Raw genomic sequence first — 23788 nt, forward strand, 5'->3', positions numbered from 1 at the left:
AATTATAAATTGAAACAAGGAAGTGGAGTCCTTGGAGTCTGAAAACAGGGCTTTTGTCGGTACCCCATTCAGGGTGACCATTATATATTATATTATATAGTTTTCGGAATATCGTAATATTTTTGAGGGGCATGCAAGATATTTGATTGAAAAATTCTGCGGGCACACTGACTCCAATCCAAATGAACTCTTACGGTTTGTAGACAGAAATTAAAAAATTAAATTAAATTGCTTTACCACAAGAAATCACCAACACAAAAGGAGCGACAGCCATACCACCAGTGCCCCGTAGACGAGTTGATATTTTTGAGTGCCGCCCCTGTGTTCGGTTTGCTTTTGTTTCACAATTTGTGTTTCTCCTTTGTATGCCCACCTCCTCTGTCATCATACATTTTTTTGTGTCTTATATTTCGTGTGTTATTGTTTATTGTACATTTTCGTTTCAATTTCGATGAAGCACATAAACATACAGCCACATCCACATAGTAGCACACAGAAACAGTACCAAACTGAGACTGAAACAGAATAAACGCAAAAACACCGACAACGAGACGACCACGACCCTTTCCACAATCAAAATGGCCAAAATGTACGGAAAGGGTAAGAGTAAGTACACGCCAAGAGAACACCACATTAATTCTAACATAAATATACCCAACTAAATGTTAACTAACATCTACTGACACGCTTGTCGATTCGAATCCGCAGGCATGCTCTCTCTCTCTAAAGTAAACTATTTGAAAGCACAACCATTCCTATGTCCTGTCTAATGGCTCCGATTCTTTTCTCCACAGCGGCCATAGAGTCCGAAGAGCAGCAGAAACGACGATGGCAAATAGAACTCGAGTTTGTGCAGTGCCTCTCCAATCCAAATTATCTCAACTGTAAGTCAAGCTGAGAGCTGAGAGGATAATCCTTCCATTTCTATATGTTTTTCGCTTTCTAGTCCTGGCCCAACGTGGCTACTTCAAGGACCAATCGTTCATCAACTATCTAAAGTACTTGCAGTACTGGAAGGAGCCGGACTATGCCAAATACCTCATGTACCCGATGTGTCTGTACTTCCTGGACCTCCTGCAGTACGAACACTTTCGCCGCGAGATTGTCAACTCGCAGTGCTGCAAGTTCATCGATGAGCAGGCCATACTGCAGTGGCAGCACTACACCAGGAAGCGTATCAAGCTCATGGAGAGTGCCACGGCAGTGCAACAGCAGCAACAACAGCAGCAGCAGCAACAACTACAACAAAGCAATGGTGGCGATGCCGCCACAGCTGGCGAGGCGGCAGCCACGGGCGGTATGATGGCCACAGCGAATGGCAATGGCACGGCATCCGCCGCAGAGGCCCAGCCTTCGGGAGCCTCCGTGCAGCGAGGGGGAGCGGAGCCTGGCCAGCCACAGGCAGTGATTCCACAACAGCAACAGCAACAAATCAATGGCTTGGCCACAGCGCCTAACATCAAATTAGATTTAAACTAACGATGGCAATTGAAAGTTAACAAAATAAATTAGTTCTAAGTCGTCTAAGAGTCGTTTCTTAGCCTTCCTCGTCTGTCCTCCGTCTAGTCGTCTCCTTTTGTTGGTACTGCAAAGAATCGCCTTAGTAATTCCCATTTTAAACTGCATTCACAGCCACACACGCATGATGCCGCATGATGAGGATGAAGCCATCGCCCACAAGGGACACTTTTATGGCGTCTACTTGCTGTGCAGCCAGAGCCTCGACTCGCGCTATCGTGGCAAGTGCTATGTGGGCTTCACCGTAAACCCCAAGCGACGGATCAGGCAGCATAATCGCGGCTGCGATTTCGGTGGTGCCAAGAAGACCAGCAAGAAGGGGCCCTGGCAGATGGTCATGATTGTCCATGGCTTCCCCAACAACATTGTGGCCCTGCAGTTCGAGTGGGCGTGGCAGCAGCCCACGCTGTCCACACGCCTGAAGCTCTTCCCCGACCTGAAGCGCAAGAAGCCCAAGGAGACGCACTTCGACTACAACTTTAGGATCCTCAATCGCATGCTGGGCGTGGGACCGTGGCATCGTCTGGCACTCACCATCCGCTGGCTGGAAGCGGACTATGAGCGTGCGTTTGAGCTCCCTATTCCCTGTCACATGGAGATTGTCAGCGGAAAGGTGTCCATCACCGCCTCGCAGCGTAAACTGGAAAAGGCATCCGCCGCCCCGCCTGTGGCATGGGCTCCCGAGTGTCACCTATGCATGCAACGCATCGATCAGCCCGAACGTTCCCGCTTGGGCTGCACCAATCCCACTTGCCGCCTGACCTGCCACATGCTGTGCCTCGCCAGCTATCTGCTGGGCGATGAGCCCGGCCAGTACATTCCCATTACCGGCGATTGTCCGCTGTGCGAGACCCGCCTCAGTTGGTCCGCTCTGCTGCAGCGGCAACATCTCCTGCTGGGCGTACCCGAGGAATTGCAGGACAACAAAGAGGAGGATCTGAGCGAAGATGGGCCCGATGTGGACAGCGATGTGGAAGTCCAAGAATTTAGTGATTAATGTGTTAAATTTTTAAATTAACAAAGCCGCAGTTAGAATTTGATAGTCGTTTTTCGATACTATCGTTACAGAGTTGCGACAAAAAAGGGCTAAATTTTAATATTTATTGTTTTTAGGGAACTGCGCCTACTTGGGTGGCAGCCTATTCCACCAGCGAAAGTTTTGGCAAACAGCCACTGAATATATCCACCAATTGCGCATTTACAGTCTCAAATGTTTTGGCAATTATTTGTCCGTCTGCGACAGTGGTGTGCTCAGCGGTACGCAATTTCTCCAGATGAATGGTTAGGGCCTGGAGCAGTACATCCTGTTGGGTGTGCAGCTCAAACATTTGCTTCCTGACCACACGGATGTGTTGAATTTGCTGATGAATCAACAGCGACATGGTGGCAATGGTCGACATGTCATCGAAGTGCATGGAATCATCCGTTTTCTTGGCGGACCATTCTTTAACATCGAGAGTGACGGCAGTAAGCTTCTCGGCCAGAGCTAGCTTCTCGTTCTCCTCCACACGTGGCTTGACAGCCTTGGCTTCCACAACGTCAGCTGCTGTTGCCTGAGCGGCCTCTGCCTCGGCAGCTTTTCCTTCAACGGTGTCCTTGGCCACCGACTAAAAAACCAACACAATAATTACATTATTTTAAATATAAACCACAGCGTTACCTTCTTCTGCCTTTGCATTGATTTCGATTTCTTTTTATTATTTTTCGCCATTTTTCTGTCGACAAACAAAAGTTACTGACTCGAAACTCAAAATTGAAATAGTTCGAATTCTGATTAATGTAAATAAGGAAACCTTTCTGTAAATCTAAGTAGTTTTAGAAACTGTTTTGTACATTTGTAATGTCTAGTTTTAACCTTTGGATTACTTGTTAGTGCGGCGACGCTGGGTCGCGTCCCAGAATATCTTCTGCTCTTCTCTGATGTTCAATTCACGCTGGTCTAATGGGGACACGCGCGAATGAGTGATTTGATTCTCTTCGTTGGCAGTGTTGGGGTCCATAAAATTGGGACGCAGTCTTATTATCTGATCCAGCACATCGCTCATCATCAAGGAGTTCGGTCGATCGTCGGCGGCAGTGAAGAGGCCATATTCCACGGCATTGGCCAGGCGATGGGCCAGCAATGGCGTGTAGGGACCACGCAAGTGTGGCTGACCATTTTCCAGCTCTCTGGGTGCTCTTGGTAATAGTGAATCCATCTCGTGGGGTAGCTCCGTTGTGTTTTCCTGCATCCGCCTATGCACATTATGCTCATTATGTTGCCAGATCGCAAACACTTGCATTAACCAGGATCGAGGTACAATGTGGCCCGAGGGAGACAAGGTGGCAAAGTCTCTGCCATCGGCAGCCTCCGCCTCAGTCTCCGCCGCAGCCTCAGCCGCAGCCTCAGCAGCGAGTCGATATTCACAACGCGGGCAAAGATCTGTGCTTCCATGACTTTCATTAGGGCTGCCAGGACTTGGAGTGCTATGCCTCTCTATGGGTACTTCACATACGCGACAAGGTTCAGGTTGACTGGAAACCGGCAAGCTATCATAGATCCGCCAAGGTACACCTGGTGATGGCTCTGATTGAGGCAAAACGGGTCCAGAAACCGAAATGGATAACGGCCCAGATGCCGGATACCCTCCACGAGCATTGGACACATTGTCTCCATAATGATTTGCTGTTGGATATGCAGCGGTGTTTGGATGCAGGACAGCTGGGTGGCGCTCTCCGTTGCAACTTGCAATCGGATAGGTGAGTCGAAACCATGAAGACATCATTCCGTGGAAGGGATTTAACATCGTATTTGCGCCACTTCCTCCGACAGGGTTATAGGTAGCTCCGGCGGATGGATAGCTGGCTGCTGATAAATATTGTGGAAGCGGCGCCCTGGACCTCAACTGATCCAATGGATCGCTGGGTTGCGGTCTGCTCGGCACATTCAGATATCCTGCTCGTCGCATTCTGTCCCAGAGTACAAACCCTGGATCGGTGAGTTCATTCTCGCCAGGGGTATTTGGATAACAATTTCGAACTGCATTTTCCATCAAAACATTCCCCTCCTCACCCAAGAGGCCCCTGTTGTAATACCAATCAGCAAATGAGGTGTAAAATGTTGGATAATGTCTCTGAATCACACATCTCGGCGAGTCCATGCCGGCCAGTGGCTGTTGGGATGCGAACATGTTCACTCTGAAGCTGAACGAATAGGGGTTGAGTCGCTGCCCGTCAATATAGTGCCGTGGAAGTTCCTAAAAGACACATTAACATTCACAATTCACATTTAGACGAGAAAGTCTTAGCAGCCACTAATACTTACAGCGATTTCCTCCTCTTCTTCTTTATAATGGTCCTCCTCTTCTTCCTCATTTTCGCCATCGTCATTCTCATCGTCTCCTTGCTCGTCGGTTTCGTCGTTATTCTCGTAGCCATCTTCTTCATTCGTAGCTTCATCGTGCTCTTCTTCGTCTCGCTCGTCTCCGCCTTCATCAATCTCTTCATCGTCCTCGTTTACCTCTTGATCACGGAGTATTGCAACCTGTTCAATGGAATTGTCTTTATCACCTGAAAGTCGCCGCAAGTTTTCAGCCAAATCTGCTGCTGGTAGCGAAGGTCTGCTGCTGGTAGCGACATTCTTAATCTCCGGCTCCTTGCCGAAGCGGTTGTATTCCACAATTTCATTTTCAATATTCATCTTGTTTATTGCACCAATTAGGGGAATACGCACAGACTCAAAATATTTCGTATTGACGACAACCACAAATTCAAAGAATACAACAAAAATTAAAACCCAAGCTCGGCCGCGCCGGCTCACACGAACAAAATATCAAACTGACGATGGGCGCCTTCCGATACATACGACGTTACAAATACCAATCATTGCGAAGCAGGGATGGGCGTTTTTTTAATAGAAATATCGATATTTTACAAATTAAATGGTATGTTTCGGTGGGTTTCATACGGTATATTTAATCTAAACCGAGGTCACACTGACTTGTTTTTTTTTCTGAAAAATATCAATACAAATTTAATTCTAGTAACAAAGCCTGCTGCTTTCCACATAAATACCATGCCGGTGAGTACGTTGACCTGTCACAAGTCTTCCCTGATTCAGGATTTGTGTGTTTTGCGTCGATACTCTCAGTGGCCGCCCCCCTGCACAGCAAAAATGTTATTTACATACATTTAATGATTTCATTTGCTTGTTAGGCCTACCACTCCCAGATCAAGGAGTTCCCCACGCAGGTGGGAAACATGGCCATCCTGCCGCTGCGTACCCAGGTGCGCGGACCAGCGCCCAGTGCCAATGTGGACAACGACATCATTGATGAGTCACTTTACTTTTTCAAAGCCAATGTATTCTTTCGCACATACGAAATCAAAGTACAAACAATAGCGCCATAGATATCTACATCCATATGACTTTAATTTCCATCAATTGCAGTCGGAGGTGGACCGAGTTCTCATCTATGTGACGCTGTTCATCACCGAATGCCTGAAGCGGCTCAATCGATGCACCAACAAGGGCCAGGGACAGCAGGAGATGTATAGCCTGGCCATTTCCAAGTTCGACATACCCGGCGACGCTGGCTTCCCGCTGAACGCGGTCTATGCCAAGCCTCAAACGGCACAGGACTCTGACCTAATGCGTCAGTATCTGCTGCAGCTGCGCCACGAGACCGGCAATCGTGTGGTGGAGAAGGTCTTTAACACGGAGGATGGCAAGCCCAACAAGTGGTGGACGAGCTTTGCCAAGAAGAAGTTCATGGAGAAGAGTCTGGCTGGCCCGGGACAGTAGAGCTTCGTGCCCCGCTCCATTCCAATATCGAATTGCAAACACTTTAGTGTTGCTGGTGAAAAGTTTCACTTCTATAAAGAAATTTAATACACATAAATTATTTAATTTCGTTCCGCCCGCTCTTTTATGCAGTCCTCACTGTACAATAACAAAATGTCTATTGAGACGCAGCCACGGCAACGATATTTTAATTGGAAAATCGTTCTAAACAAAACATTCTAATATGTACAGCGAACACTAACGATAGAGATGATCCGCCTGCAGATTGGACGCAATCTCAGACTCCCACTTGTCGCCGTTGCAGAGCAGCTTCTCCTTGTTGTACAGCAGCTCCTCGTGCGTCTCTGTGGAGAATTCGAAATTGGGTCCTTCGACAATGGCATCCACGGGGCAGGCCTCCTGCAAGGAAAAAGTCAATGAACCTGGGACTGCAAGATGCGCCAATTGCAACTCACCTGACAGAAACCACAGTAGATGCACTTGGTCATGTCGATGTCGTATCGCGTTGTACGTCTGCTGCCATCGGCACGCTCCTCGGCCTCAATGGTGATGGCCTGGGCGGGGCAGATGGCCTCGCACAGCTTGCATGCGATGCAGCGCTCCTCGCCGCTGGGGTAGCGTCGCAGGGCGTGCTCGCCACGGAAGCGGGGACTCAGCGGCCCCTTTTCGAACGGATAGTTGATGGTGGCCGGCTCCTTGAAGATGTGGGCCAGTGTGACGCCAAAGCCGCGGAAGAGTTCGCCAAAGAACATCGTTGTCGCCGCTCGGTCGGTGATGTCCTCAAACTCCATGCTCAGCTCCTTGTTGTTCACGTACACATAGCCCTTGGCCACCTCAACAATGTCTTTGGGCTCGGTCCGCTTAGCGGCCAGCAAGCGGGCACCGTTGGTGCCAAACATGCGCTGACCTGTGGGGAGACATTTCGTTATTTCTGTGCACTTGTGTGGCCGCTTTGGTCCTTTGTTTTGCTATGACATAAGCTTATATAACCTCACTCAATGCGATGGAATATTCGGGTTTTTCGCATTTCGCGCTTTGAGTCCAAGGCAAGCTTACTGCCAACCACTAACCATTGCGCGATGCTGTGAAAATTCGCATAGTTAGCGACATGTTTGAGGCCCAATTCAGCTGAAACTTCAAGATTTTGTTTGATAATTATTTCCCCGATAACCCAAACAGCTATCGAGACTAGCAATGAGAGACGAATATCGCGGAAAAGTATCGGTATATTTAATATTTGATATTTTAATATTTCTGGGGTATATTTGACGCTCACACGCAAAAATTAGTCGGCTGGATCGTTGAAATTCGGTAGTTGGTGAGTAGTTGAGAGTCCTATTTAATATTAATTAGAATAACAAAATTTATAAATTCGAATACATACGGTATATTTTGAAAATTAGTAGGTATATTTTGGTATATTCGATAATTATTCCGCGGTTTCACTGGCACAGTCATACTTTTTTACCGTTTGATTCCGCCGCGGGGAGCCCGCTGATACAACTTGATATTTTTAGAATTACGAGTTTAAAAAAGCGGTGCCTAGATCAAAATGGATGAACAATTGAAGAACTTCTTCGACTTTTCCAGGGATTTCGTGCGAGAAGAAGCCCCGCGCGGCCATGTTTCGGGCGATGTACACGCTTTTGAGACAGATTCTCACGAATCAAAAAAGCCCATCAAACGCGAGATTGTCGGCAAAGACTATGTGAAGAGATATGTTGAAAAAGAGAAGGAGCTCATGGATGGGGTAAGAGGGGGAGGCGGAACCTTAAAAATGCTACATTTGCTTTTTGTTTAATTCTTTGTTTGCTTATGTTTGTTTTACAGTTGTTGAGTTGCGATGAAATGGCGGCAAAGCGTAATAAGACGCTTGACGACATCGACAGCGATGATGAGAACGAAGCGTTTCCCGATATTCGCACCGATGAAGAGTTTTACGACAAGTACAGGTTCAACCTGAATCGAGACAAGGCTTTGCCGATCTACGCAAAGCGCGAGGAGATCATAAATGCCATTAATGAGAATCCCGTTGTGATATTGAAGGGTGAGACGGGTTGTGGCAAAACAACGCAGGTGAGCTAAGAAACACAAACGAACTAGTTTGTTCAGTTCGGTGGGAAATCAGTACTAGTTCTTCTTTTACAGTTATTTTATGTTGAGAATCTAAATTTATTTATTTAAGCGTCGCTTTCTCTTTGGTCTATCCATAAGCTCTCCACAGTCTTCCTCTTCCTCATCCTCATCCTCGGTGTAATCCTCCAGCTCGTACTCTCGCGCCACTTCTTTGGGCAGCTGCGGGAGGAACACAGTGGACGACGATGTGCGTCGTTGGTACGGATCTTGGGCTTCCTGCTCCTGCTCCGGCTCCTCCTCCTCCGCTTCCTCCGCCTTTGGCAACTCATCCTTTTCTTTGCCATACATAGCTTTGTAGCGCACCCGCTCACGCAGCTCCAGTTGGTGATTCCTGGAGGTTGTGGGCTGTATATCAGCATTCTGCTCACTCTTTTGGACTCCTAAAATATTTTGTATGTCACTGAAGATCTCCTGAAGGTGACTGAAGACCCGAGTGGGCGGCAGTGTCTGTTCTTGCCCGAGCAGCTGCTCCTTCTGCTTGTTATACGCCGTCTCCAGCTTGCAGAGCGGATCGCTGGCGAGGTCCAAGTTACGAAGGTCCTCCAATTCGTAAATAAGGCTGACCTTATTGGGTTTGTGCTGCTTTAGAAGCATTTCGCTCTTCCTTTGCTTGCTGGCTCCCGCAACACTCTCCACGTTGTCATAGTTGACCAAGGCGTCCAGGCCCTGGCAATAGTCCAAGGCCGTGAAGCGAAAAGCTTGCTGCTGGACCAGGCGCCAGAAGAAGTAGCTAACCTGCTGAGTGTCCTTCTGGTCCGGGCTGTCACGTCGCAGCTGCAGCGCGTAGTCGCACAGGCTCTGCCAGGTGTCTGGTGACACTTCGATCTTGACAAAATGCTGTGTCGGCTGCTTGTTGTAAATCACGTACAGTAGATAGAATCCTGCAATGCGCTGGTAGCGGGATGCGGCTGGATGTGGTTGCCCATTGGTGCGACGGCCGCAGGCCACTCGCTTGCCCACGTGCAGGGCGGCCAGTGTGGTGGCAATTATCTCGATGTGGTTCGTCTGCGCGGAGAAAAGATGCTGCAGTTGCAGCTCCTGCCAGCAGCGGCAGAAGAGCTCAAACTTGCCGTTCTGCTCGTCGTTGGCTGCTTGGTTGAAACGTTGCACCAGCAGCCAGCAGTCGTCATACACATTCACTTCCATCGAACAGCGAGCTTAGTTTGTTTATTCAACACATTCTGCAGTACAAAATGTAAATAAGAAGCCAAATGGCCGGTTAAAGTATTTTCGAGCACTGTTTTTTTTTTGTGCTGGAACTGGTTCTCCTGTTCCTAATATTCAAATACAACCGTTATTCAGCACTGTAATGTAATTCTCCCGCCCAGGTGCCACAATATATTTTGGATGAGGGTTTCAAGAGCAAACAATACTGCAACATTGTGGTAACCCAGCCTCGCCGCATTGCCGCCATGTCCATAGCGAATCGTGTATCCCAAGAGCGTGAATGGGAGCAGGGCACCGTGTGCAGCTACCAAGTGGGCCTTCATCGACAGTGCAGGGCTACGGAAGACACACGACTTCTATACTGTACCACGGGAGTGCTGCTGAACAATCTTATTGTCTACAAGACGCTCACTCAGTACACCCACATTGTGTTGGACGAGGTGCACGAGCGTGACCAAGATATGGACTTCCTGTTGATCGTGATCCGCCGCCTTCTGGCCACAAACTCGCGTCACGTAAAGATCATTCTGATGTCGGCGACCATTGATCCACGCGAGCTATCCGATTACTTTGCCACCAAGAGCTCTGTGCCGCCCATTATCTCCGCCAGCCCTGGACGCAACTACACTGTGAACAAATACTATCGCGATCAATTGCACTCCATTAACTGGGAGGGCAACATGGAGCATATAGACAGTCCAGGAATTAGCCATCACGGCTACAGATCAGCGATTAAAATCATTTTGGTCATTGACAACATGGAGCGCAACGACAAAAATACCGACAAAACCTACAAAGAATCATTGTGCGAAGGTTCCGTTCTCATCTTTCTGCCAGGCATTGGGGAAATCAACACCATGTGCGATACGCTCACGGAAATGCTGAAACTTGAGTAAGAAAATGATTTCAATTAAACTATTATATATACATAAATACTCATAGATTTGTAAACATCTTTGCAGTCCAAACATGAAGATTAACATGGTGCGCTGCCATTCCCTGATGACGCCAGACGATCAGCGGGACATCTTTGAGCCAGCACCGCCTGGCTATCGCAAGATCATAATGTCCACCAACATTGCCGAGAGTTCCATTACCGTGCCGGATGTGTCATATATTATTGATTTTTGCCTCGAGAAGGTTCTGGTCACTGATACGTCCACAAATTTTAGCAGCCTGCGGCTGGTGTGGGCCTCAAAGACCAATTGTCGCCAGCGCGCCGGACGCGTTGGTCGTCTCCGGAATGGTCGCGTTTATCGCATGGTCACCAAATCATTTTACAATCGAGAGCTCTCGGAGTATAGCGTGCCGGAGATGCTGCGCAAGCCATTGCAGAACTGTGTGCTCAGGGCCAAAGAGCTGAAGATGGGCACACCGGTGGAGCTGTTGGCACTGGCCCTGTCCCCGCCCAATCTCTCGGATATCTGCAACACCGTGCGGATGCTCAAGGAAGTGGGTGCCATGTACCCCACCGTCGATGGCGATTACGATCCCATGGATGGAGACATTACCTCTTGGGGCAGAATTATGTCCAAGCTGCCGCTGGATACGCACCTCAGTCGGATGATAATTTTGGGCTATGTATTCAATCTCCTTGAGGAAACAATCATCATCGCCGCTGGCTTGAGCGTGCGTGGCGTTTACGTAGATGGTCGGTTATCTATGAACGACGACAACTACTGGATGCATTATGTCTTTGCCGATGGCTCTGGCTCCGATTTGGTGGGCATTTGGCGCATCTACTTGGTAAGTCGCTCCCTCTCTTGCTCACTACAGCACATGCTCGAATTATGTTTGAATTATTTTAGACTTACCTGAACATGTGTGAGAATGGAATGGTTAGGGATGCGTCTAATCAGTGGGCCAATCGCTTCCATCTCTCATTGCGAGCTTTGAGCGAGATGCATTTGCTGGTGCAGGAGCTGCGCAGTCGCTGCAGTCAACTTTCCCTGTTGCCGATTACCTTCCCCACCGGCCACATCTCCGATGATCGAGAGAAAGCTCTAATGCTCAAGGTGGTCATTGCTGGTGCCTTCTATCCCAACTACTTTGTGCAATCAAAGTCAACGCCAGACGCTGAACGGGGTATGTATTCGGTGATCTCTGGATTGGATCCATGCCGCACAGTATACTTTACCTCGTTCACGGACCGCACCATGGGGGAGCTGTACACCCGCAAAATCAAGGAACTGTTCCTCGTGGCAAAGATACCGCCCGAAGACATTGAGGTTACCTTTGGCACAGGCTCGGAGAAGGTTTTTGTCACCTTCAAGAATGATGGCTGCAAGCCTGAGGGCTCCACATATATCCATGTCCCTGGACGCATCAAAACTGAGGTCTACAAGGCACTAAGACTGAAAGCATTGATCGCTCAGCGTTCAATTCTTGTAATGGAGTAAGCTGGCGGTCCCATACCTGGTTCTATCTGTTTGATTGTTTTGTGCTTTTCAGACCAAGAAGAGCCTTAAAGTATGTGCAGACCAACAATATAGGGCAGGTCATTGAGGGTCGTTGGATTCCCCCTTCCAAGCCAGTGGCCGTGGAGCTGCTGGCCCTGCCGTCTGTCTTCGACAAGAATATAGTCGGAAGGATTACGAACGTGAGCGACAAGTGGGATTGCCACTCAATAATACAAATTGTTCCTTTGATTTTCGACAGATTGTGAGCTGTGGCAAGTTCTACGTCCAGCCGGAATCCTTTGGTGACTGCATTGCCAACATGTCGGAACATTTCAATGATCCGCTGCAGCTGCAAAATCATGTGAAAATTGCGGGCACCATCACCAAGGGGCTGATGCTGCTGGCCAGGCGTCAGGGCGTGTACCAGCGAGCCACTGTGATTCGTGTGGATACCCAGAACAGTCGTCATTTGCTGTTTTGTGTTCGCTTCGTTGACTACGGAGATATTAACAAGCTGCCCATGGAACAACTGCGTCTGATGTCCCCGGAATTGTTGCAGCAGTACAGAGATTTGCCGCCGCGGGTGTTCGAGTGTCGGCTGGCCCTGGTGCAGCCTTCATCGATGGCCAGCACATTTAATGCCTGGCCCCAACAGGCTGACGATATGCTAAATGCCATGGCCAAACGCGGACGCATTCAACTCGAGATCTACTCGCTGGTGCAGAATGTGGCTGCAGTCAAGATACACTTGCAGGAGGGGTACCTCAACGATCTGTTAGTTGAGCAGAAATTAGCCCGTCGCACCGATGAGGACTACATGTCCCGCATGGATCATGATTTTCGGATGCGCAAGCAGGAGTCCCGCGGCTACATATCAAATCAAGAGAGGCAGCAGGTGCACGAAGAGTATCTGCGCTCGAAGCAGCTGCCACAGGATATGGACTTGGCTCCGCCACCGCCACAGGAGTGCACCAAACTGCTGCAACTCAAGGGACCCTTCAGCACCCTAGAATCGACCATATACAGCACCATGCGTTCGGGTCTCAGCAAGACGATAAAAGTGGATCCTGGCTCGGTGAATTTTGTGCTTCTGGACTCTGAGCCCCAAGATCAACACGACAAGATGATTGTGGCAGCTACAATGAAGGAGACTGGCCCAAATGGACGCATTTTGAATCTGCATGGCACCAGCTTAATGCCCAACATACCCGGCTTTGCAGCCATTATGACCATGATATTCTGCCCATGTGCACAGCTTAAAGCCAACAAGACACACACCCGATATGTGGCAATATTGGCCGGGCTTGGGCATCATTCGGAATCAATGCAACCTTTCTACGAAGATCATGATATGGTTATTAACTTGGATGTGAACATAGATGAGGATGATGTTACTCTGGTAAGAAGTTTTATTTGAAACTGAAGTAGGGCTCTTCTCTGATATTCAATCTTTCAGATCAATGAAATTCGCTACTACATTGACAGCACGTTCTTCAACCTTGAGGGTGCCTTATATCCATCCGCTGGTCTCACCGATCGCGTTTTAATATATAATAAAATGTATTCCGCACTCAATCGGTATGTTTCGACAATTATGTGTGCTGGAAATAAGCTTTATCAATTAAGTTTTTTATATTTTACAGACTTTTGAACAAGAATCGAAGATTAATTGAGTCACATTCGAATAACTCCGACTACGAATGGCAAAAGATGGAGGAGCAACGTGTGCCGGATCGTCAGCCCTATGGAAAGCGTTCCATTTTCCCCACACACCAAACCATTCTCGAGCTGCGCAATGAGACTAACGACACTATCGTTCCATTGATTGAGAACTGCAAGGAGTTGCACAATTATCGGAATTTGTAAGTTTCTGTGAGTGCCCAGCAGGAAGCGTATTTCACATTATCTTCTCTCTTTTAATTACAGTGAAGGCACCTTCGATCCGATGACCTGCAGGCTGTGCAAACAGTTACTGGAAACGGTGCCTGAGCTTCGTATGCATCTGCTCACACAGCTGCATCTCGATCGTGAGCAGCAGATCGGCTTCCGCATGGACTAAGGTCCAAACATTTTCACACTTATCCAACATTTGACACATTCTATTTTGACTTTATAGGCAGCAGCAGCTATTTGTTTGTATCTTAAGGTTTTTCCGTAAATGAATATGGTCTCTAGTCCTATGGATTAGTATTATTATTTTCAGTTTTTTACATACATATGTACTCCAAATTCAATTTAAATTTTATTTTTAGAAAGGAAGCATTCACGTTTCCATAGAAAAAATCGTTGAATTAATTTGACAACAGATAAATATCAATCAAATAATATGAGAATTCTCAGGAATATCACTTTAAAATGCCATCTTTCGATGGCAAGCATAGCTGAATGTAGTTCATGTTTCGATTGGAAAAATCGATATAATCGAATAATAGAAATTTAAAATAGAGAGTTGAGATAAGATAGCTAACTGTCAGGACTATGAGGGATTAACTAAAGATTTCTCAGGAATATCCATTCCCGCCCAGATGGCAATACGTAAAATCGAATCAAAAATCAATTGCTGCTAAAAGAAATAACAATTAATTGATAACTATTCGATATCCGACTATTTTGATCAAGTAAAATCGAAAGATGAGAGACATCGATGATAAGTTTTCACTGTTGTAATTCTCCATCGTCTCTATGCACTTTCTAACCCATTAAAATTTGTTTATAAAAATGCACATTTTGGATTGATGTTAAATAATAGGATTCTAAGCTCCTCAAATGGGGGATACTCTTTTCGATTTATTTTTATTTTAGAGACACGCACACATACACATACACACAGACACAGATCTTGCTTATACAACTACGACTTTTTCGGTGGAATTTTCATGCTGTTGTGGCGCTGCTGGAGGAGTGCTGCTGATGCTGCTGCTGCTGGTGATGGTTTCAGGCTCGCAGAGCGTATAGTTCTGCATACGATTCAATGGCTTGCTGCACAAACCGCACATCTGATGCTTGTAGACGCCGTAGATCTCAAAGTTGAGAATGTTGAACAGATCGAACTGGATGGTGGAACTTATCTGCACGCACTCGACAATCAGAATGTTTTGTTCGTTGAGTTCCACACTGCAAGAGGAAGGACTTTAAGGACTTTGATCCAAAGTAAAGATTGCAAACAAAAAACTAACCGAAAATCGTAGTCACTGTCCTCGAGTGGCCATTGGTAGGGCTTTAGGCGTACATCGTGCGGCGTCTGTTCCTGGTTGACATAAATGAAGACGGGCTGATCGTTCGGCTGACTGCTGTTGTCCGTCCGAGAGTGCAGATTGAAGTAGTTCTGGCCAATGTGGATGCGCAAGCCGTAGTTGCTGGCCAGCCCATGGGCTGGCGAGGGCGTCAGGAACACAGCCATCTTGGGCAGCGGCGAACAGTCTGCCACCAGCAGCGTCAGACACTCGGGCTGCGTGACAATCTCCCCCAGATTGATCAGATAATCGTCGAAGGTGTTGATCATTCCATTTATCACCGAGCACGAACGTTTCAGCCCAGAGTCATAGGTCAGCTCGTGCGAGGCATCGAACTTGGAGTCCAGCTTGTACAGGAAGGGTATGTGGTAGATGCGCCAATTGACGCCATTCACCTCCACCGTCAGCCAGAAGTAGTCGTTGGGCGTGTGCATTGTGATATTTATCTCCTGGCTCATGTGCAGGCTGTCCACCTTGTGGGCAGACAATGCCGAGACAAGATGATCCAAGCGATTCGACCACAGCTCAAACCACGCGGGCATCTATCGATTCAAACAGGTAAGTAGATGTCTTCACTCTCTATCGACAAACCACTTACATTATTAAATTTCAGATCCATGTCGTATTGCGTTATCGAGGTAAAGTTCTCGAAATTGCTGCGCTTGCAATACTTCGATGTGGGTATGGGCGAGAACTTGAGCACCTCCTTGGGACAGAAGTCGGTGTCCGTTAGCGAGATCTTGTCCGAGCGCAGAAAGGCTCGGGCATGCTCCGATGGCTGCAATGGGAATGAACTTAACACTCTTTGTGGGCAGCAGTCAATCATCGGATGTACTTACACCAGCACGTGCTGCAAACTGCACCGTGGATCCTTTCTCAGGGCAGGCGCCTGCCTCGCTGGCCAGGCCAAATACCACATTGCCATTGAGTGTGTGCGGTCGTTTGGTGAAGACCAGCGGTTCATAGGTCAACTTGGTGCAGGCCTACGGGAGGAAACCAAAGAAAGTTCCACATAAATGTAAGTCAAGAAGAAACAAGTGTTTGAAGCGAGTCAAGTGCTGTCACCCACCCTGTATGTGGACGCTGTGGGTCATCAGCATAAGGCCACGAGACAGTTCGTGTGTTTGTGTGTGTGCCACACATTACCATGACAAACTGGTAGACAGGCAACGACAACCCACAACAACTGCGGCAACGATTAGCGGGCTCCTACGTACACACACTGACACACGCTTCCTGAATGTCTGTCTCTCTGTGGGTACCTGTCTGCTACGTTCGTGCCTGCCACCTTATTATACGTGTATAATAACAATGCTTGCCACTCGAGTGCCCTACCCTGCCTCCCAGGCTGCCTTGCCACAATTGTTGGCCCACATTTGACTGACGTTTGGAGCTCGGAAACGGAATCGTGCGGCACCGAACACAGTAGTCCTGGGCTTTGTACGACGTTTGATCAATACGGGGCACAAAGCCCCAAACAGAAGGCAGTCAGCTACGCTACAGTTCGGACGCATTTCTCGTCTCAATAGAAAATTTTATAAAATTCAATTTCAACTTCAATTTACATTTTTTTTTTTTGAGAATTTCCCTTTTGCGTTTTTCATAAATTTTGGGTTTTCGGTGTGCAAAATTTGTTGCAATCATGACTTCGGTAAGCGAACAGCACACCACGGAGGAAACCAATCGCTGATTTGCTTTCCATTAACAGATTGAATCGAAACGCGTGCAATATCGCAAGTATCTGGAGCGAGCCGGCGTCATTGATGCCTTGAGCAAGGCGCTCATCAAGTTGTACGAGGAACAGAATAAGCCCGAGGATGCCATACGCTTTGTGCGCAAGTTCATGTGCGAGAGCTGCCCGGATGATGCCCAGTATGACCTGATGAAGAACGATCTGGAGGAGGCCAAGACGAGCATATCACGCCTGGAGCAGGAGCTAGAGCGGTTGCGTGGACAAATGTAAGTGCCAGCAAAGCGAACACTAGGACACTGACACTTCCACTTAAATCTTTGCAGCAAAAAGTCTCCCGAGGAGTACCAGGCGCTTACCCTGGCTGGCTACAAATCCCTCACAGACGATGAGGAGCATGTTAGTTCGCTGCTGCGCAAGTACCTTACACCAGAGCTGGTGGAGGAGTACATGCTGATTACGACATCGGCGCCAGTGGATGCCTATCTGTACGATTGCGCCGTCTCGGGCTTTGAGCATCACGACTCGTCGGTGGGCATTTATGCCGCAGATCCCGAGAGCTACGACGTTTTCTCAAAGATCTTTGATCCGATTATCAAGGACTACCACTCCCAGCAGGACAACGAGTCGGATGTGCTGCAGAAGGACACGGACTGGGGAAATGTGGATGAGATCGAGAACCTGGATCCGGAGCGCAAGTACATCATCTCGGCGCGCATACGCATCGCTCGCAACATCGAGGGCTTTCCGTTCTTCCCCAAACTGACAGAGAAGCAGTTCATCGAGGTGGAGGAGAAGGTGCGTGCCGCCACCGAGACCATGGATGGGGAGCACATCGGCTCCTATCTGACACTGGGCGACATCGATGCTGAGACCCAGCAGGAGATGGTGAAGCGTCACATAATGTTCCATCGTGGAGACGCATATCTGACCACCGCCGGCTGCTACCGCTTCTGGCCCACGGGCCGTGGTGTCTACCACAATCCGGCCGCTACTTTCCTGATCTGGGTCAACGAGGAGGATCACTTGCGCATCATTTCAATGGCCCCGTGCGGCGATCTGGGCGATGTCTACAATCGCCTGGTCAATGGCCTACAGGAGCTCGAGAAGACGCTGACGTTTGCGCGCAGCCCTCGGTATGGCTTCCTCAGTGCCTGTCCCACCAATCTGGGCACCACCCTGCGTGCCTCGGTGCACATTCGTCTGCCCCTGCTGAGCAAGGACAACGAACGTTTGGTCGCTCTGGCCGATGAGCTGCAGCTGCAGATACGCGGCACTGGCGGCGAGCACACAGCCATCGAGGATGGCGTCATGGACATATCGAACAGACGTCGTCTCGGCTTCACCGAATTCGAGCTGGTCAAGTCTCTGCAGGATGGCATTGTGGCCCTAATCAATGCCGAGGAGGAGCTCGAAACAGCCGGACAGGAGGGTTAAATAATGTCCACCCCAGTCCCCCGAACACACAAAAACACAAAACGAAAGCTGAACCCAAAAGTACACTCAACAAATGCATCATTTTTTGGTTAAATAAATAATTCTAATAGTCCGGTAAGCACTCACCTTCCAGTCCTCCTCGTCATCCTTGGAGTTGCGTTGTATCTGTCCAATCACCTTGAACCAACTGGACTTGGTCGAAGTCTGCACATCCAGCGTGATGTTCCAGCTATGCAGCGCATCCACATTTTGTGTCTCGTCCGTGTGCTGCAGCGTCAGGGCAATCTGTCTGCCCTTTAGGTCTGCCGTTTTCAGCACATCGTCCGCACAAAGGCTGCCTTCCAGCTGCAAAAGATTTGGATTTAATTAATCATAGATGAGCTCAAGTTTGTGCCGAATGAAGTCATACTTTGGTGGCATTTTCATTGTACATCAGAAGCGTAAAGTTGCGATCGTGCCCCAGATGAATGGAACTCAATTGTGTAAAGCCAAAGACATACATCAGCAGGCTGACAATCATGTTACGCGAAAAGCCACTGCAAGAATGAATATATCAGTAAGTTTAGTTCCATTAAAGATTATTTTATCTTAATTACTTCTCTATGAACTCTGATTTGAGCAGCATGCCACGATACTTGATCAGCTCGTTAAGATTCGTATTGATGGCCACCTGAACGCCCAGATCTGGCATTGAATACGTGAGGAACTGAAACTAAAAGACAACATGTAGAACTTTATTCTTTGTAAGGACTCTCTCTACATACCACATCATTGCTCCTTTCGGGCAGCATAATCTCCTCAAAGGGCGCCGTTGCTGTCTTCGTAATGAGACCCCGCGTCTTGGTCACTGCCCGCGACTTGAAGGACAGGCCGCTGGTGAGATTCTGGGGCCGCGAGAAGGAGTACCGAGTGCACGGGCTGCCACTCATGTTGAGGTTCAGCTCATTGCTGAACGGCACGTAGATGAGGAAGCCCTGCTCGCGGTTTATCTCGTGATCGAGATTCAAGAACGGATTGTAGCTGCGACTCCGCACAGAGGCATACGAGGAGTATCTGGCATCAATCTCCAGCGTGTGCTTGGAAATTGGCGGCGTGCGCTGCTCCGTGATGTTGCCGCGCAGCGATGTGAGCACCGTTGTCTGCAGCAGCACATCCGATGAGGTGCCCAGCACCGTGGGCACCGAATAACGATTCATAAATGGCCAGCGAACGGTCTGCATGTTGATGTGGCTATCCGTGCGAATGATTTGCTGCAACCGCTCCAGCACTAAAGGGAAGAATAAATTTAGAATAAATAAGGAACACAGTGAAGCTCCTGCCACTTACGATTCTCGTAGGTCAACTGAGTGAACATTCGCTGATTGAGGAAGTAAGACAACACCGTCTTGCCTTCCATTTGCAGGATGAACTCCAGATGCAGATTCTTCGAATTGATGGCTGGTGCATGCAGCAGACTCAGCAGACTCTTGATGCTCTTGTAGGTGAAAGGATCGCTGCTGTTTCTCGACTGCATCGTGCTCAGTATGGCATCCGGCAGTCCTCGCGCTTTGATGTACAACTGAAGGGAAGATATGTAAAGGGTTTGAGGACAACACACCGAATGTTAGAGCTGCACTCACCGCCAGTTGTCCAGTGAATTTCCCTAAAGCTTCCGTGTCGAACTTGAAGAATGCCACCACAGGCATATCGGACTTGGGATCTCCCACCAGAAAGACCTGCAGCATGGCCCCAATCCCGAACTTGGAGTCGCGATAGTCGAAGATGTAATTGCCGGTGACCCAATAGCGTGGCTCTGGCTTCTGGGGCAGATGGCGATGCATGTAGGAGAGCAGGCGGCGTCTGAGGAGAGAACAAGGAAAGAAAAGTCAAATCGGATGAACTGAGAGCTGGCAGCGAGGGGATCACTTGCAGATGCTGGTAGCAGGGATATGTGGTCTCCGATATGCTGGTGACTGTCGTGCGGTAATAGTTGATCATATGCGGATCCGTTTCGCTCTGTATGATACGGTGGATGCTGATCAATCGTGCTGCAGTGGGATTGGAGATCAGCAGGAGGGTCACAGCGGCCACTCGCAGCTCCAGGCTGGCGTTGCGTGACTCAAAGATGGGCCAGTAGATCTCGTAGATGCGCTCGGGCCGGGTGGGTGCCAGCGGCAGTGTGGTCCAGGCAGCCATAAACTTGAGATCCTCATTCTCATTGGGATCCTGTACAATCGGTTCCAAGTAGTTTGCCACATTGCCCAGCTGCAGATTGTTCAGGCCTTGCAGGTACAACATCTTCTGCTCAAAGTCTCGATCATCTGGAAGGAAGGAATGAGCATGAGGAATCACTGATTTAATGGATGGATTTGCTACTCACTCAAGTAAGCATTGAAGTACTTCTGCACATACTCCTCGAACTCATCCTTGTCGATGCCACGAGCCACATAGACATTGTGCACGAGCGTGGCAAAGCTGAGAATCGCCGCCTGTCGCACATCCGGGCGATCGGGTCCAATCTTCAGGAAGTCCTCGCACACGTGCACCAGCTCCGCTGACAGTTCGAATATGTGGAACGGCATGGGTATAAGCAGTTGCACGGCAATCTGCGGCTTGGTCATCTTCCGCACAATCAAATGGTGGGTTAGAAACACCGAGGCCTTGGTGCCGATGCGGGGTATAATCTCGTGGAAGATATTCCTGATAGTCTCCTGGCGATATGAGGTGCCGATGTCCACCTCCCGGTAGAGTTTCTTCAGCGACTCAAAGTCCACTTCGCTGAGCAATTTGATCACATCCGACAGCGTCGAGTCGTACGGCTCACCGAACTTGAACTCTGTGCTCTCCAGAGCCTCGGCCAGGCTGTCCAGCAGTGCGGCTGCCTGCACGATCAGCGTCTCCTGCTGCTGCGGGTTACGTCCGCCCGTCGGATCGTTGGGCTCCAGCGGCTGCAGCTCCAGGCTGGATGGTTCCGCAGCCATCGATGTCTCAATGTCAATGGGATTATCGATGGGTGTCTCATTCTGGAAGTTCAACAGCAGCTCCGAGTTGATGTACTGCGCCTCGCCCGTCGACTCGAAGGTGTGTATCAGTGTCGTGCCCTTGGCATGGGCCATGCTCAGGAAGTAGCCCGTCTCGTTGTGCGGCAGCATGCCATAGATGGCCTCATTTCCAATGATCACACTCTTCTGGTGATCAAACTCGCAGGTGTTTGGTGGCACATTGCTCCTGGTGATGTGCACAGCCTCCGAGTAGGGTGTGCAGGTCTTCAGTTCGGGCGTTTTCCTTATGGATATGTAGTTGGTTTTGTTGGACACAAAGTACTCTGTGCGGCAGGTGCCATGAATGCCAAGCTGTCAAGAGAGAATTGTTTAAATGAAAGTTAATTTATGGATTGGTGGAGATACTTCACCTCATCTAGGACAAAAGCACCGCTGGACTTCATCTGAAACTGCAGCACTGAGGCAATGGCACGCTTGAAATTCATCGACCATATGGGATCCCCCTCCTTGAAGACCACATGCGATATGCTGCCGTTTGCTGTGAGCACGATCTTGAAGGGCTTATAGGGTGGATACATCTCCTTGTTCTGCAGGAACTTCTCTCCCGAATTGTTGAGCGTTACATCATCGATGACCAGCTGCAAAATATTCGGGTTTAATCGCGGGAAATCCCCCCAAGTAAGACAGGGAGAAGTGGGTTTATCTAGCAAACATTTTACATATGCCACACACAATGCAGCGCATCGGATTGCATGGCGGGCGGCTGATAAAGAAGGCGACAGCAGTCAGCCGCTGCCTCCAGTCAAAACAATCAGAACTGATTACGAACAAACACATACAGAGATATGTATATATTTGTACATATATTATATGTGTAAGGGAAGGGAACAAGTGAATTGAATGCATGTATTGGCAGGCAGCATCTCGGCATCTCTGACAATGAAAGAAGTTCACAGCTCGAGTTCAGATCATTGTGTGTACTCTCTGGCACTCTCCATCTTCACTTCATGGCTCCATCTCTCCCTCACCCTTGAGAAACTTGAGCCACTGTGAAAGGTTAAATTGTTTTTAATTCATCTGCGAATTCTCTTCCTTTTGCCTTTTGCAATGCCAGTTGTTGTGTCTGCAGAGAGAAATGTTCTCTGGGAATGGGAACTGTATGTGGAATGCCATCACTTCAACAGATCTCGCTCATCTGACATCTCGATTGAATGAATTCTTAATAAAATCAATAAATTGATTGAATTTTTAACTCACTTTCAATTGTCTTGCAGATACATACATAAATGTGTACATACATATGTATATGTATGTACAAGTATGCATATAGATTTTAGGGGAATTTCCATAAGTATATTCCAAAAAATAATCTTATATATACGTAGCATAATCTGTTTTCTGTTTTATAAACAATAATATTTTTGCAATTATTATTTGTAATTCTAATTAACATTTGTCTGGGGGTCGCCTGAGGGATCACAAAACAGAAACAGAAACATTTCCAAGGGGAAATACTCACCGCTGCGGCCATGACTAGTTCACTTTGCCTCTGCAACGTGAGCTTGCCACGCACAATCCAGCCAGTCGTGGGTGGCGATGGGTGTCCCTCATCCTGGGGCTTGGCCCCCACCAGCACATTGCCGACATACTCGTACAGCATCTGCTTGTTGAGGGCAATAATGTTGAAGGCATGCCCGGCATCGAAGATCAGGAATAGATCTAACAGATTGGATGGGAGGAAAATTGAAATTGAAATTCAATTTGAATTGTTGGTTCACTCGCTCTCGCTCTCGCTCTCTCTTGCAGTTTCGATGGCCAATAAACTCTTTAATTATCAATTGAATTTCGTTTTCTTATATACCATCCATACAATACTTTGTAAGCGCATGCCATATAGCATATAACATATAGCAGCAGCATCAGCAGCATATATGCTGATGATTTATACGAGTACTCGCACATATATGACGCTCGCGAAACGCCTTTAATCAATGTTATTCCTCAGCTTCTTCAATGAAACATTACGTCATGTTCTTGAATTAATTTCTGATATAGTTTTTTTTGCTTTTTGGGATTATCAATTAGGGGTTACTCTACGTACACACAAACACGGAACACTTGAGTCGCCTCATGGCCAGCGACGTTTTGGATCCACTCTTTTTTTGACAGCTCAGTTTTCACAGGCTTCCAAAATATCTCTCTGGATATTTGTATATATATTTATGGTGTGTATACTATATATATTTGGTATTATCTGATTCGAAGCCGAAGCTATTTCTTTATCAGCAGAACGCCGCGTCTTGTCTTTCTATGGGAATTTTTACGTCCGCTCAGCTCGCGTTTCACTCTCGTACTGAGGCTCAGAGCGAAGATTCAGGGCCAGGGCTGGCCTTTGCCGGAGGTTCAGGGGCTAGGCTGATAAGCAAAAGAGCCGCTCGAGGGTC

General features: G+C 48.2%; 10 protein-coding genes across 11 annotated transcripts; 5 read left to right on the forward strand and 5 right to left on the reverse strand.

Moving 5' to 3' along the window:
- The first annotated feature begins 121 nt into the window (after positions 1 to 121).
- Positions 122 to 1527, forward strand: LOC117585903 (mediator of RNA polymerase II transcription subunit 31). Of its 2 annotated transcripts, XM_034275658.1 has the most exons (4): positions 135 to 195; positions 458 to 606; positions 795 to 884; positions 947 to 1527. In XM_034275658.1, exons 2-4 carry the CDS (start codon positions 579 to 581, stop codon positions 1477 to 1479), a joined length of 651 nt encoding a protein of 216 aa, XP_034131549.1. In that variant the 5' UTR covers positions 135 to 195; positions 458 to 578; the 3' UTR covers positions 1480 to 1527. The 2 variants fall into 2 exon arrangements, with proteins under 2 accessions (XP_034131550.1, XP_034131549.1); XM_034275659.1 differs by lacking the exon at positions 458 to 606 and having other exon boundaries at positions 122 to 195.
- Positions 144 to 2615, forward strand: LOC117585899 (structure-specific endonuclease subunit SLX1 homolog). The gene is made up of 2 exons (XM_034275655.1): positions 144 to 195; positions 1633 to 2615. Exon 2 carries the CDS (start codon positions 1643 to 1645, stop codon positions 2513 to 2515), a length of 873 nt encoding a protein of 290 aa, XP_034131546.1. The 5' UTR covers positions 144 to 195; positions 1633 to 1642; the 3' UTR covers positions 2516 to 2615.
- A 9-nt stretch (positions 2616 to 2624) lies between these two features.
- LOC117585905 lies at positions 2625 to 3277 on the reverse strand. Its single transcript, XM_034275662.1, has 2 exons — positions 3179 to 3277; positions 2625 to 3125 (listed from the first exon to the last, which is right to left on the reverse strand). The coding sequence occupies exons 1-2, from the start codon at positions 3227 to 3229 to the stop codon at positions 2658 to 2660; spliced, it is 519 nt and encodes a 172-aa protein (XP_034131553.1). The 5' UTR covers positions 3230 to 3277; the 3' UTR covers positions 2625 to 2657.
- Positions 3278 to 3304: 27 nt separating this feature from the next.
- Positions 3305 to 5349, reverse strand: LOC117585892. The gene is made up of 2 exons (XM_034275648.1): positions 4823 to 5349; positions 3305 to 4754 (listed from the first exon to the last, which is right to left on the reverse strand). The coding sequence occupies exons 1-2, from the start codon at positions 5195 to 5197 to the stop codon at positions 3381 to 3383; spliced, it is 1749 nt and encodes a 582-aa protein (XP_034131539.1). The 5' UTR covers positions 5198 to 5349; the 3' UTR covers positions 3305 to 3380.
- Positions 5350 to 5440: 91 nt separating this feature from the next.
- LOC117585901 (actin-related protein 2/3 complex subunit 3) lies at positions 5441 to 6406 on the forward strand. The gene is made up of 3 exons (XM_034275656.1): positions 5441 to 5578; positions 5713 to 5886; positions 5948 to 6406. Exons 1-3 carry the CDS (start codon positions 5444 to 5446, stop codon positions 6299 to 6301), a joined length of 663 nt encoding a protein of 220 aa, XP_034131547.1. The 5' UTR covers positions 5441 to 5443; the 3' UTR covers positions 6302 to 6406.
- Positions 6407 to 6456: 50 nt separating this feature from the next.
- LOC117585902 (NADH-ubiquinone oxidoreductase subunit 8) lies at positions 6457 to 7435 on the reverse strand. The gene is made up of 3 exons (XM_034275657.1): positions 7372 to 7435; positions 6757 to 7208; positions 6457 to 6700 (listed from the first exon to the last, which is right to left on the reverse strand). The coding sequence occupies exons 1-3, from the start codon at positions 7409 to 7411 to the stop codon at positions 6539 to 6541; spliced, it is 654 nt and encodes a 217-aa protein (XP_034131548.1). The 5' UTR covers positions 7412 to 7435; the 3' UTR covers positions 6457 to 6538.
- Positions 7436 to 7761: 326 nt separating this feature from the next.
- Positions 7762 to 14724, forward strand: LOC117585889 (probable ATP-dependent RNA helicase spindle-E). Its single transcript, XM_034275644.1, has 10 exons — positions 7762 to 8051; positions 8132 to 8377; positions 9766 to 10496; positions 10567 to 11350; positions 11413 to 11999; positions 12056 to 12203; positions 12263 to 13402; positions 13460 to 13581; positions 13647 to 13865; positions 13930 to 14724. Exons 1-10 carry the CDS (start codon positions 7854 to 7856, stop codon positions 14060 to 14062), a joined length of 4308 nt encoding a protein of 1435 aa, XP_034131535.1. The 5' UTR covers positions 7762 to 7853; the 3' UTR covers positions 14063 to 14724.
- Positions 8467 to 9618, reverse strand: LOC117585896. The gene has a single exon (XM_034275651.1). It carries the CDS (start codon positions 9581 to 9583, stop codon positions 8474 to 8476), a length of 1110 nt encoding a protein of 369 aa, XP_034131542.1. The 5' UTR covers positions 9584 to 9618; the 3' UTR covers positions 8467 to 8473.
- Positions 14725 to 14735: 11 nt separating the features above from the next.
- Positions 14736 to 23746, reverse strand: LOC117585887. The gene is made up of 15 exons (XM_034275642.1): positions 23446 to 23746; positions 22864 to 23063; positions 21755 to 21982; positions 20723 to 21695; positions 20273 to 20663; positions 19983 to 20202; positions 19690 to 19921; positions 19128 to 19630; positions 18960 to 19075; positions 18773 to 18899; positions 18490 to 18708; positions 16076 to 16219; positions 15835 to 16014; positions 15180 to 15778; positions 14736 to 15117 (listed from the first exon to the last, which is right to left on the reverse strand). Exons 1-15 carry the CDS (start codon positions 23474 to 23476, stop codon positions 14847 to 14849), a joined length of 4434 nt encoding a protein of 1477 aa, XP_034131533.1. The 5' UTR covers positions 23477 to 23746; the 3' UTR covers positions 14736 to 14846.
- On the forward strand, positions 16712 to 18481 carry LOC117585895 (arginine kinase). The gene is made up of 3 exons (XM_034275650.1): positions 16712 to 16887; positions 16945 to 17195; positions 17253 to 18481. Exons 1-3 carry the CDS (start codon positions 16879 to 16881, stop codon positions 18361 to 18363), a joined length of 1371 nt encoding a protein of 456 aa, XP_034131541.1. The 5' UTR covers positions 16712 to 16878; the 3' UTR covers positions 18364 to 18481.
- Positions 23747 to 23788: the final 42 nt, after the last annotated feature.

Source organism: Drosophila guanche, unplaced genomic scaffold (genome assembly GCF_900245975.1).
Source record: "Drosophila guanche unplaced genomic scaffold, DGUA_6, whole genome shotgun sequence".
In the NCBI taxonomy this organism is placed as follows: domain Eukaryota; kingdom Metazoa; phylum Arthropoda; class Insecta; order Diptera; family Drosophilidae; genus Drosophila; species Drosophila guanche.